General features: G+C 41.6%; 1 protein-coding gene across 5 annotated transcripts in view; it reads left to right on the forward strand.

Moving 5' to 3' along the window:
• Window positions 1-12,378, forward strand: part of VAV3 (vav guanine nucleotide exchange factor 3) — a 216,134-nt gene that overhangs the window by 101,670 nt on the left and 102,086 nt on the right. For all 5 annotated transcript variants that reach the window (XR_013392859.1, XM_028732630.2, XM_028732625.2 and 2 more), the window contains exon 2: window positions 1,644-1,760. Coding sequence is in view for 4 of the 5 variants with exons in the window: in XM_028732625.2 (XP_028588458.2) it covers window positions 1,644-1,760 (117 nt within the window). In the remaining variant the exon portion in view is untranslated. The remainder of the gene's footprint in view (window positions 1-1,643; window positions 1,761-12,378) is intronic.

Genomic DNA, 12,378 nt, shown 5'->3' on the forward strand with positions numbered 1-12,378 from the left:
TTCGATTGCATTTTTGTGTTTATGGGTAATCCCAGCAGATAGTTTTTTCCCTTCACTTGGGCTGTTGGCAGGACTTCTAAGTATTCCTTGTGTGGGGAGTGATGTTGGTCAGCCACAGGAGTAATGGGACAATTTTTCCTATGTCACGTCCTTCCTGAATCAATGCCTCATGCGCTCACTTCCAGTTCAAAAAAAGAGCTGGGGGTAAGGAAACTGAGAAGGTCTGACCCAGATGTACTGTTACAGTGTAGGAGGCAGGAAACACAGCTGAAAGGTGCTTTGCCAATTCTTCATCATTTCTGTAGCTATTGGAAATATCCATTATTCGGAGCAGTAGCTTTGCTCAAAGCAAGCCAGGTGTCTTTGATTCACTTCTGAAGGTGAAAATGCATATTTTCCACATTAACTGTTGTGTACTAGTTTATTACTTCTACATAACTTACTGTAAACTCATAATTGCATAATTCCCAGGGGTGTTATTATAGTACATTCTGCTTATGCAATATGCATTTGTGGTGGTTTTTAAACTGTAAGTACAGTGCATGTATTTACAGAATCTGTTTAACTAGGGTTCTAATTAACTGTTTTGGTGTGTCTGTGTCTGTACGCAATCACAAAGTGCTTGTTTTCATATGTTGTATAATTAATTCTACTGCGGCAACGCCTTGTAAAATGCCAGAAGCATTTGGCTTGCTTACAGCTTTAAGACTTCTAGAGTTTAAAAAATGTTGTTCCTTAAAATCACCTTAAATAGGTTAACGGCATCCTGATCATTGTGCCAAGAATGTCAACACGGTTTAAGGCGAGAGGGCCAGCCTCAGGTGGCAAATTTTAATTTATTGCCTGAGGGCAGCAAATAAAATAGTCAGGCTAGTTTTATTACATTTCTACTACCAAGGATGAGTTACTTCAATATTCTGTTTCAGGCATCAGATTGCCTTGTGCCATCTCTGTACTGCACTTTTCATTATACATACGTCCTGTTGGTGGCTGTTCAAATTGGGACTAAAGGAACTAAACAGTAGTTCTTCAATTCAAAAGAATATCTAGAATCCACAGAGCTGTGAAACTAGTTTTATGAAGCCAATGAGTTTTTGTGACTTTCCTCCTCTCTCTTGAAACAGCAGCCCGCCCTCTCATGAGAAACTGCTCTTGAAATTGAGGGAATTTCAAAGGCAGTTTTTCATATAACACAATGGATTGGGGAGAAGCTCAGTTTTTGTTTATTTGTTTGACAAAATTGAGATGCCATGTGATTGCAAAAAAAACAACCAATTATTCTACTATCCTTGTACAAGCCCCTTATGAAGGCTGTACAGTGGTACCTTGGGTTACATACGCTTCAGGTTACATACGCTTCAGGTTACAGACTCTGCTAACCCAGAAATAGTGCTTCAGGTTAAGAACTTTGCTTCAGGATGAGAACAGAAATCGTGCTCTGGCGGTGCGGCGGCAGCAGGAGGCCCCATTAGCTAAAGTGGTGCTTCAGGTTAAGAACAGTTTCAGGTTAAGTACGGACCTCCGGAACGAATTAAAGACTTAACCCGAGGTACCACTGTATACCCACTGATAAACTGTAATTGTATTGTACTTGTAGATAATTTGGTGACAAACTTAAGAGTGTTCTCTTTTTATTTATTTAGTTTCTCTGCTTGAAGAATATAAGAACATTCCTTTTGGCCTGCTGTGAGACATTTGGGATGAAGAAAAGTGAACTTTTTGAAGCATTTGACCTGTTTGATGTCCGTGATTTTGGAAAGGTATTTACAATTTTACTCTCATCCACTTCTATGTATATTTAAAATCAGTGCATAATTCAATTAGCATCTTACGCTGTTGGATATTCTCGATGAACATACGTGTTAGTTTTTTTACTGGGAAAATGTCACCATGTATGTATCACACGGTAATTGTGCACTTGCAAGAAATTAGTAAATTAAAATTTCCCCATCTTTACATTTCCCTTGGTTGTGGTTTGATTTCTCAGCATGGGGGCATGTTGATAAGGAAAATTAAGGGTGAATTTATACATGCTTACATTGAAGCAAGAAAAAAAATACTGATGTTTGGCATGCCTTTATGTTCTTTTTATCATTACCAATGGGCAAAACAATACAGCTGCCCCAGTTTGACATCTCCCTTCATCTGCATGAAACTGAATGAGGGCAAGTACCTCACCTTGAAACACCCCGGTTCTCTTGAGTTTCCAGTGTTCCTTCAAAAGAAGGAATCCATATACCCATAACATCACCAGAACTTGTTCAAAGATGACCAAAACTTTCTAAAGATTGTACCAAGTGCCCACTGTGAAGCAATAATAATGATTTGGGCATGTGTAGGGGTGGTACCTCTGGTAGGGGACATTTCTGGGGTGGTTTGCCCAATTTGGTTGCCATCCTGCACTCAGCTCTCGTGACTCCTAGAAGCCATCAGAATGCAGCAGTGGCCACACCTTGAGAAGTGACTTTGTCTCTCCGGCTAAACCAGGTGAGGGTAGCCGGTGGGTCTGAAATCCTCAGTGTGTTAGGGACTTCCACTGCATGCAAAGGCAGCCTCCAGCAGATTTAGCGGGCAAGAACAGTAGTAGGTTCAACAGTCGAGAAGGTGGTTATTGCATGCGCTGCAGAGGAAAATGAGGGGCAGATGGGGCTCATTCACCTCGAAAGGTAGCCCATCTAGGAGAAGGAAAACTCTGATCCTCAATCTCCTCTCTTTTGTGGCTATACTCATAAGTGAGAAAGGCTCCAGGAGTAAATCCCAAGGAAAAAGCCATACCTGCTGCCTTGCGGGACATCTTTGGGAGAAGAAAAGGCTAAGGAGTAAACCCTATACAAATCCAGAGCTGTGTCCCTAAGGCGGTTGGATGGCCTCTTGTATGCCTCCTTCTGCTCTGCTCTGCTTTGGATCACATCAGTGAGTCTGTGATGGGGGGGTAGTCTTGTCATTGAGGCTGCCCAGGGCCTCCATACAGGCTTGTGCCCCGGACAGGTCACTTCAGTGCTGCTAAGGCAGCAAAAACAACGCGGGAGGCAGCAGTTATGTCTGCAAAGCAGTTAACTGTCTCTGCTGGCAGAGCAGGCGCTGTGATTCTCCAGCAGTTTGACTTTGCCCCTGGGGGTGTACTCCATTGTCCCTTGAGACAGAAGGATGCCAACAGCAAGTGTTTGTTTGTAGGTTGGTGTTGCGTTCATTGTGGATGCAGTAGCCACTGGTGCAGCATTTTTAGCTGGATCCATCTTTTTAAACTTGTCTATTGTCACCTGCAGCCTATTTATCATCTTTCAAAGAAGCTTCTTAGTAATTACATCTGTTTGCTTTGAACAAAGGCCATAGGATAAGAATGTAATACCAACGGAACCTTGAATAATAACATTTTCAATACACAAGATTAGATTCATGTTGTTAGATTAACAGCGACTGCTGATCTAATTTTACAGGCAGCCACTGCTAAATTTGTCACACCTTTATAAGCATCACAGCCTGGAACACCACCACACTTTGCATATTTGTCATTTGCACAATACAGAACTGTGTTCTAGATAGATCTCATTTTTAAGGGGGGGGGAGCCTGAACTCTCTAATTGACTTTAAAAATTAGCAGGAAAAACATTACATGCTACCCTAGTTCCCCAGTTACGGCAACAGAAAGGTGGAGGAGTTGTATTGCTGTTGCCAATGAGATAATTTGGTACAAATGTGATCTGTTTTCTGGACAGTCACCAGAAAGTGTCTCTTCACTTGCCAAATGCTGTGTTCATTTACTGTGCTGTAGTCTGCCCTGCACTGCTTTCTGATGTGTTGATAAACAAATTGTAGTTGATTTTTCTCCCTTAATTTAAACTCCCAGTGCAGCTGGCTGTGCTTGTTACAGAACAAATGAAACCTGCAACTTTTTATTTTTATTTTTGCAGTGTGTCCCTTCTCATAAAAAAGTGCTCCCATTTGGGGTTTAAGCCAGCCATTCTCAATCTGGTTTGTTTATTTCTGTGACACCTTAGACTTGCTTTAGAAACAGTGTTTAAAATTCTTTTCGAAACCTCCCTTGCCTGGGACTGATATCTGCAACTCCAGTGCATTCAGTAATATTTACTGTCTGGCTAGGCACATGCTGTTGGAGAATGGAAGGAAAGCAGTGCGTCCTAATGTATCTGTGAAGTATTGACTAAATGTTAAAGGAGGCGTTTTCCCCAAACCTCATGATTAAGGAAAAAATGGGGGGCAATGATTAATCAAAGACAAGGATTGGGATATGGGGTCTGAATCTGGTAAATAGGGGTGTTGGAAAGTAGCACATCCATGCAAAACATATCCATATTTTCCTGTCCTGCATGAAATGGACAATTTGCTTTTCTTTCTTCTGTCTGTTTCAAGGAAAGCTGTTAGCAGCTTTTTTGTAATGGGGGAACTCACATGTGGTAAATAGTAGCAGTAGCATTATATGATTCTGTGAAGTGCCATTCCCAGCTCACCCATAAATCCTAGTAGCAGATGGCAGGAGCAACTTGTATTGTCCTCTTTGCATTCCATATTGAGATGTGTGTTTTAAAAGAAGATGTTTGTTTTAAAAGAAGCAGCTGGAAATTAATTTTTTTGTAGCTTATTTGTACCTAAGGATTTGAGTTTAATGACACAACCAATGCACTTTGCAACTATTTGTAAGAATTCTGTGTGTGTGTGTGGCCACATTTTACTCCTTGGTGAAAAATGCAGGGTTTGATACGAACTGTTGGTTGTATTTTGAAAAGGCAGTGTGTTTGTGCAAAAGCAAATGTCGAGTAAGTGGGGGGAAATTATTGGCAGCCTACAGAGATTTGTAAAATGATTATCTGGCTGCATATGACTCCCTTGCCTTATTAAGATATGCATCTTTCTTCTCTCTGCAGTTAATTTTTATTTTAGCTATTTCAGTATCTTATAGCCGGTCTTGTGGCACCTTAAAGAATGACATATTTATTATGGAATAAATTTTAGCATACTAGAGACCACTTTATCCTTTTCGCAGTTGTCTCTGCTTGGACATGCTGGCTTGCATGGCACACCAAGCCAAACCTTGGATTACTATAGTGTGGCATAGAAGCAAAAAAGGACCAGACGAGAGCAAAATTGCTGTGAGCTCATCTCAGTGAGCGTGCAGAGTCATGTGGCTTCATTAAGCCAAGGTTTGGCTTAGCATGTTGTACAAACAAAGCCACTGAGAGGGTCCAGGGCCAACAGGGATATGACATCAAGCGTAGGGTCCAGGCTATCCTGCTACTTCCCTTTATAGATCCTGCTCACATAAAAAACAAAAGCAGCAGTGACATCTTTCAAATATTTATTTCTACGCTAATGATACTTTTAACGCTCATACTTTGTTGAACAGGAAACCCATTTGTTTAGAAGAGAATATTATCTGAAGCATTTTACAAATGTTTGGACTCTGTGAACTTTTGCACAACGTTAGTCATAGCTGCCTCCTGTCCTGGAGGATTTGTGATCGGTTATGTTGGCTTGTTGATCATGAAGGAAAGATCCCCCCCCCCCCCGCTTCTCAAAATGCTGCCAAGGCAAAGTCTTTATTTGGGATTCTGTACCAGAGAGTCACTTTTCATTTGCTTAACTGTTTTCTTTCCTTATGAGTTGGCATACGGACATAATTCAGGTTGTGCTGGATTAATCTGAAGTGTCACGAACCTGAAGGGAACATTTTGAGCTGCATAAAAGGCACCCTCCCTTCTCTCCCCCCACCCCCAACGATTATTTTGATTGCTCCAAAGTATTGTTACAAATGTTGGCCAAGCCATGCCAGCCTTTTGCCAGGGAAATTTGCTTGGTAATGACCCAGGATGTCCAAGCAGTGTCTCTTTATGGTAACTTAATTGTTGGAGGATGGCTTGGAATGTGAAACCCACCAGAACTCAAGGGAGGTTACTCAATCTTTCCCTCCAGCTGGAAGGAAAGGGCAAGCGGAGGAAACAGCAGAAGTGTTTTGGAAGGGAGAAAAGGAGCAGGTTTTAGGGCTGGGAAAAAGAAGCAGCAGTTTTGAGACAGGTGCTGAGAGAGCAAGAGCAAGGAAATGAAAGCTGGAAAGCACCATTTAGCAACAGAATCTCTTTGGAAAACTGATAGAGAGCGGTAGATTTGCCCCTTGTAGGAATGCTTAATCTGTTTGCATTCACCTTTGCCTGTTAGTAGATCTGTCACATATTACAAAATTGCCATAAATCTCCATTGATCTCTCCTGCAAAACAAAGCCAAATTGAGAAAAGTGTTGCTCTTGGAACTTTTTATCGGGAAGATTTACGTAGGAAGCCTCGGCCCAGTATACCCGAAGGAGCGCCTCCCCCCCCCCCATCGTTCAGCCTGGACACAAAGGTCCAGCCCGTTAATTTCAATGAGTCTAATCTGAGTAGGAGCAGGGCTTTTTTTCACTCGGATCTCAGTTCCGGCACTTCAGTTGGGTGCCATTGCCATTCTAAGGGAACGAAGGAGGTGTTCATGGTGAGTTCCGGCTCCTCTTTTTCTTGAAAAATAGCACTGAGTAGGACTAATATTGATCATGATGTTCTGAGTGGGAAAAAATACAGCATTGCAACAGTGGGAGATGGGAGAAAAACAGCGGCAGTAAACGAGATAAAAAAACATTCTGTCATAGTTTACAACTTCGATACTTGGTTGCAGGTCTGCCTTTCTCATTAGTTGAATCCCTGTATTGTCGTCGTCCCCTGGTCATTATTAATTGCAAATAATTTTAGGATGGGCAGCTTCAGCGCAGAAATAATAGTCTAAAAGATTTGGCCTACTCTCTTTTGAAATTAAAGGCCTCAAATTTATCAAAGGAGGAGAGTTATTTCATATACTTTTCATTGTTTCTGTTTGGCTTATTTAATTGGAAGTAAGCCAGTGGCCATTTTGCAGGACAGGGATAGCCTGGATGGAACTCTCCAGATGTTGTAGAGTATAACTCCCAGCAGCCCTAGCCAGTATGGGTTATCGTCAGGGATGATGGGAACTGGAGTCCCGCATCCCTGGTCCAGCATCTGGAACTTGACTGTCCCTGTTGTAATAGTATAGCCAGATGAAAATGCATATTCATTGTGGCAGTTCTTAATGAATCTGGTGATTGAACAAAAGCCCAGGAAAGGCAATAAAGCCTTACATTTTATCGCAACACACTTGCTTAGCAGATGCTCAGATTACTTTCCACGACATCACAAAAACAAAATTTATTTTTAAAAATGTTAAAAAGTACTTTGGTGACATAACTAATACGCAAATGGCAATTGGAAACTTTTCAGTATGCTTCTTAGTTGTTGTTCACTTCTCAGACAATAGAGGCACAGCAAGCTCCAGCAAAAAGAAAAAGGAAAAAAAAGGAACATGTAAAGAAAGGTCATGAAGTATGCAATCATTTTAGCCACATGGTTGGTGCTGCGGAAATCCAGGCCAAGATGCAGCAGGACAGTGTGACCCAGCTGAGCTAGCAGATTGCAAACAGTGCTGGACTGACACCGGTCTCCAACAGATTCTATGAAGAACTGATCAGCAAAGAGAGATGCATGTTTCTTCCCTTCCTGAAATCTTGAGAGTCTTTTTGTTTTTTGATCTCTCTTACCGATCCAAAATCTGTTTTACAGATACAGACTTTAGCAGAGCTGAAAGCAGCAGGCACATCAACAAGCTTTGCTAGTCTTTAAAGAGTTATCATTTTCCATCGAGCAACTGCATTTACAGCACTAAAGTGAGCTCTCTGGAGCACAAGCCAGGGCAGTGTGTATGGAAGTTGGAAGTGCTGGGTTGCCCATTCAACACAGCAACCAGCAACAAATTTGAGTTATCCTCTCTGACCCTCCTCTGGCCAGTTGTTGTTTCTTTTAATTGCAAAATGGTTTCCTTCACCCACAACCTGTTACAGTGAGGATGTGACATATTCCTTCACATTGGAATTGTCACCAAACATCAAAAGCCATTAAGCAAATGCAATCAACTATCAAAATGACGAACACCTGAGGCTTTTTAGTGCCAATTGTGTATTTCATTACATCAAGCAAAAAAGATTCAAATCATGCTTTGTTTGACTACAACATTTTTTGTAATCTTAATTTAGACCAGGTGTGCACTTAAGCTAAATTTGTTCACCAGATCAGCAGAGGCTGCTCTGCCTATCTCCTTGCTTGCAACCAGTCTAGGCTGGCAGGCCTTCCTCCATAGTTTTGAGTGTTGCCTTTTTAGAACTCAAGAGAGATAAAGATGTGAACCAAAGCAGAATGAGTTGGCTCTACTTATCATTGTACCTTGCACCAGTAGCTATTTGCTCTGTTTCCATCTCCTGTTATTCTCCCTACCTTGCACCCGAACAGTCCTAATCAGCACCAGTTTCCATTGCATCAGATGAATGGTTGGGAACTCAGTGCTTGTATGTGCGCTTCACCTTCTAAAACCCCAGTGCATGAGTTATTTAACACCTCAGAAGGGTGAAAACACTTTGTAATTTGTGATGCACAAAAACACAGCAGCAGAACTCTGCTGGAGCCTGCTGTGTGTTATGTCCAGGAGGAAATCAACATCAGATAAGTAGTCCTGTTCATTGTAATCCAGCTTTCACCAGATTCTGAAAATTACTTCGGGGTGTGTGTAATAATGGTTGACTCTGCTATTAAAGAAGAGGCCTAAAAAAAGAAAGAAAAAGAACTCAAATGTAGGTCGCTATTGAAATGGGAATTTAACATCCTTCTGGGAAGAAATGTGCAGTCATAGGACAGTATCAATCTATTGTGTAAATAGCATGACGTCATTAAGATAGCCAGGGTGCCACTTATTTTGGTGGAACATTGTATCTGTACACAGAAGCACTGTGGCACTCAGAGTCTGAGAAACCAAGCCTCCGTATGTGTGCCTGTGTATGTATGTGTGAGGTTTCACTCCTTGGAAATGCTGCCCCTAAGTTCAATGCTTCCCTTCCCCTTGGGATTGAATGGCATCCATTAATGTAAGGGAGTATACTTGGGAAGGGGTACTTTTTCTCCAAAGCTTGTAAACTTTTATTAATAAGCATTAATAATACATTAGTAAATGTAAGGCCTCAGCTGTAGATCATAACTATTAGTACTTCTAACGCAGACTTTCCCAACCTGGTGCAATTTAGATGTTTGGGACTGCAGCTTTCATCAGTCCCAGCCAGCATGGCCACTGCTTAAGGGGAGAAGAAAGTTGTGGTCCAAACAACTTTTGTAGGGTGCCAGGTTGCTTAATACTGTTCTTACATTTCAGTTGTACATCCTTTATCTTTAGGACAGAGGCATACTTTCACCCTGTTAAACTTCTTATGGGTGTCCCCAGAAATCAATTATGGAAACACATTTTATTTTAATTAGGGGGGCTATTTTGGTTTGGAATGAATTTTTTTGTTTCTTTGCCCCTTCCATCCAACTCCCCTTCTTTTTCTCTGCTTATGGTATCGGTGTGACAACTGTTGATGAGCAGCACACAATAGTGCATTTTTGCTTTAAGATCTGTAGAAAAGAATAAATATTTGATGAACTAGGCCCCTTCTTTAAAGGTGTCAAAGCTGATTCATTATTCACCTACCTGGCAGGCTGTGCTGAGAGCCAAGCTATGATGGTTCTCATAACCTGAGGATCACTATGTTCTAGCAAGTCACTGGATTTTGCTTTATATGGACTTTGTTCCCTGTTGGCCTGTTCTCCAGTGTCATTAATTAAACTGTTGGGTGGCCTCTTTGAAGAGCCTCATTATGCTGTCAGTGCTTCTGACTCAAGTACAAAATTTAAAAGATGGATGTTGTCAGAGAGAGACTTCTCCCTGACCTTGAAGTTTCTGCTGCTTCCTGACAGTGTAGACAAACATCTAGGTTAAGTATTTTTAAGGCGTGTGTTTGCTCATGCTATTCCTAGATGTGTCTCCTTGCAAATGTCAGGTTCCATTGCTATCTTAAATGCAGGTGATAGATCTCCTCACCTTCCTTTTTAGTTCTGCTCTCTGTAATTGTTCTGACTGCTGTGAAAAATCACACAGAATTCTGACTGAGGTGGGTGATATAAAAGGGAAAGAAGGAAGGGGAAATGGAACGGAGTGGCTGGAACTCTGAACAGAAGCAGTCTGCACTGCTGAGCTCTATGTATAAGTATCATGCTTGTGATACTTGTCTCCTAATTCTCCCAAACAAAGATGTGTGCATCTAAGAAGGAAAAGGAGCATGCTGTACTGTTTTTCCTCTTTAATTTCATGCCCCAATTTGCGTGAGCTTGCCATGCTCTGAAGCACCTAGATGAGGGTGCTCTGATGTATAAATAGATCTTAATGGATGATGTGGTTTACCTCTGAGGATGTTAGTTTTTTTCTCCCAAGTACTCCTGGCATCTACAGTGTCATTGCTCTGGAGCAAAAGGGTAATGAGTCTCATCTGTGAGTGTGCTTCCTTTGTACCGCAGAGCTGAAGAGGAGGTTTCTCTAGGGCTTGCTTAGCAGCATTTAACGAAAGAGGCCCAGAGATTCCTACAAAAACAATTTCTGGGGGAGGAGGGGTTCAGTCCTCTGTAAAATTAGATTAGTAGCTCACATGGGGGCGGGGCAGCTGATTCTTCCCTATTTCCTCTTTGTGTGCTGACTAGACTGAATTTAGGCTACCTAATATTTAATTTTGCTCCGATTAGAAGCAGACAGGGTTTAGGCTTGTGTACTGTAGTGCAGCTGTGGACTAGGTAAAACCCACAGAACGTATTGCTTCTCTCAGGTTTCATGTTGCTGCAGCATGACAACCCACAAGGGCCAGTTGTTCAGGGATGCAGGGGAACTTCTTTCAGGAGAAAAAAAAGTTGATGAGCCAGATTCAGCCCCAGGCCTTATTCCACATTTGAATAGCCTAGTGCACACCACAACCTCTTATGTACATTTTAGAAGAGTGTAGATCATAATTATGACATGGTAGAATGAACACAGGGAACTGGTTCATTACTGAAGCACACATGTGAAAACATTGTAAGCCGGGAACCTGCAGTTGATTTGCACATTGATATTTGCATTAGAACTATTTAGTGTTTCAGGTTTTAATTCTACCTTGAGCATGAGAGAAGGGCAATGCACAAATGATTTAAGTAAATAGTTAAATAGCCCTGCAAACATGTGGCATGGCTTCATTTCATTTAAAAACCAAAGCCAGCCCCTGTAGTCCTCAGATTTGTACGGTATCCAGTTTTCTACTGTATGTTCCAGTAAATGCCCATGCACTAGAATCGGGGTTGACAGGGTCTAGGCACCAGTTCTGTTTTTTAGTTTGTTGCTGTGTCACATTAACGGTGCGCACCCATCACAAAAGTCCCGGCTACAGGCCTGGGACCAAGAGTGGTGACCGAGTGCCCTGGAAATTTCAGCACAATATATATTGCAAAATGTAACATCTCTCTGTAGCCTTTGGTTCTTATACTGTTAAGTTTTGCAGTTTATGCTGAAAGTGAGAGGATTAAGATTTTTTTTTTGGGGGGGGGAATAGAAAGTGGGACTGTCAGGTGGGATCTGTTTGCTACACAGACAAACTTTGCACCTTATGAAGTGCAGAACAATTAGGGAGGTACAGAAAATTCCTCTGAATTGCATTATTATATAATGCAATATGGTGGGCACTAATTATGCACTGGAATATCTTTTGTGAAACTTTTTATAGCTTGCTGCTTCCCACACACTGTGCTGAAAAAGAGAGAGCCTGCTATGATGTTAGTAATTAAGAACGATGCCTACTTTCAATTTTGACATGCTTCTGGAAGATTTAACTATCACATTGATGGTGATGTTGCACACTTGTTTGGTAGCAATTACATTGCCCCACAATAAGGATGCTATTAAAGCCTTTTGAATAGCTTATATCTTGCAGATTGGCTTTTTATTTCTCAACAGTTATTTATGGCATGGTATTTGACAACAAAAAGTGTCAGTAGCAATTGCTTGGCTGGGAAAACAATTTATGTTTATTTGAGGCTCTGGTTCACAAAACTGTTTTGTTACTCGTCCTAGAAATTCACAAAACCCTGGAATTCTAGCACAAAAGGGTTGCAGATAATAGTGATATGTTGTTTTATCTGTATATTGTTTTGCTGAGATTGAAGCCTCACACCAGCCTTTGCCAAGCTGGTGCCCTCCAACTGCTCAGGGCTGGGTTGGGTGGGAACAATAGTCTAAAACAGCTGAAAGGCACCAAATTAGCAAAAGTGGGGAGAGATCTCAGTAGATTAGGATGTTAAGGGATGGGGAACTTCATAGATAGGTATCCGGAGGACTAATACAATGGACTGAGAGAGCATCCCAAGGGAAGGTAGGCAGTGGAAGAGAACAGAGGTTACAAGGGGTTGTGAAAAGAGAGTGCGAATGAAAGAGAGGTTCTGGGGA

Source organism: Podarcis muralis, chromosome 5 (genome assembly GCF_964188315.1).
Source record: "Podarcis muralis chromosome 5, rPodMur119.hap1.1, whole genome shotgun sequence".
Taxonomy (NCBI): domain Eukaryota; kingdom Metazoa; phylum Chordata; class Lepidosauria; order Squamata; family Lacertidae; genus Podarcis; species Podarcis muralis.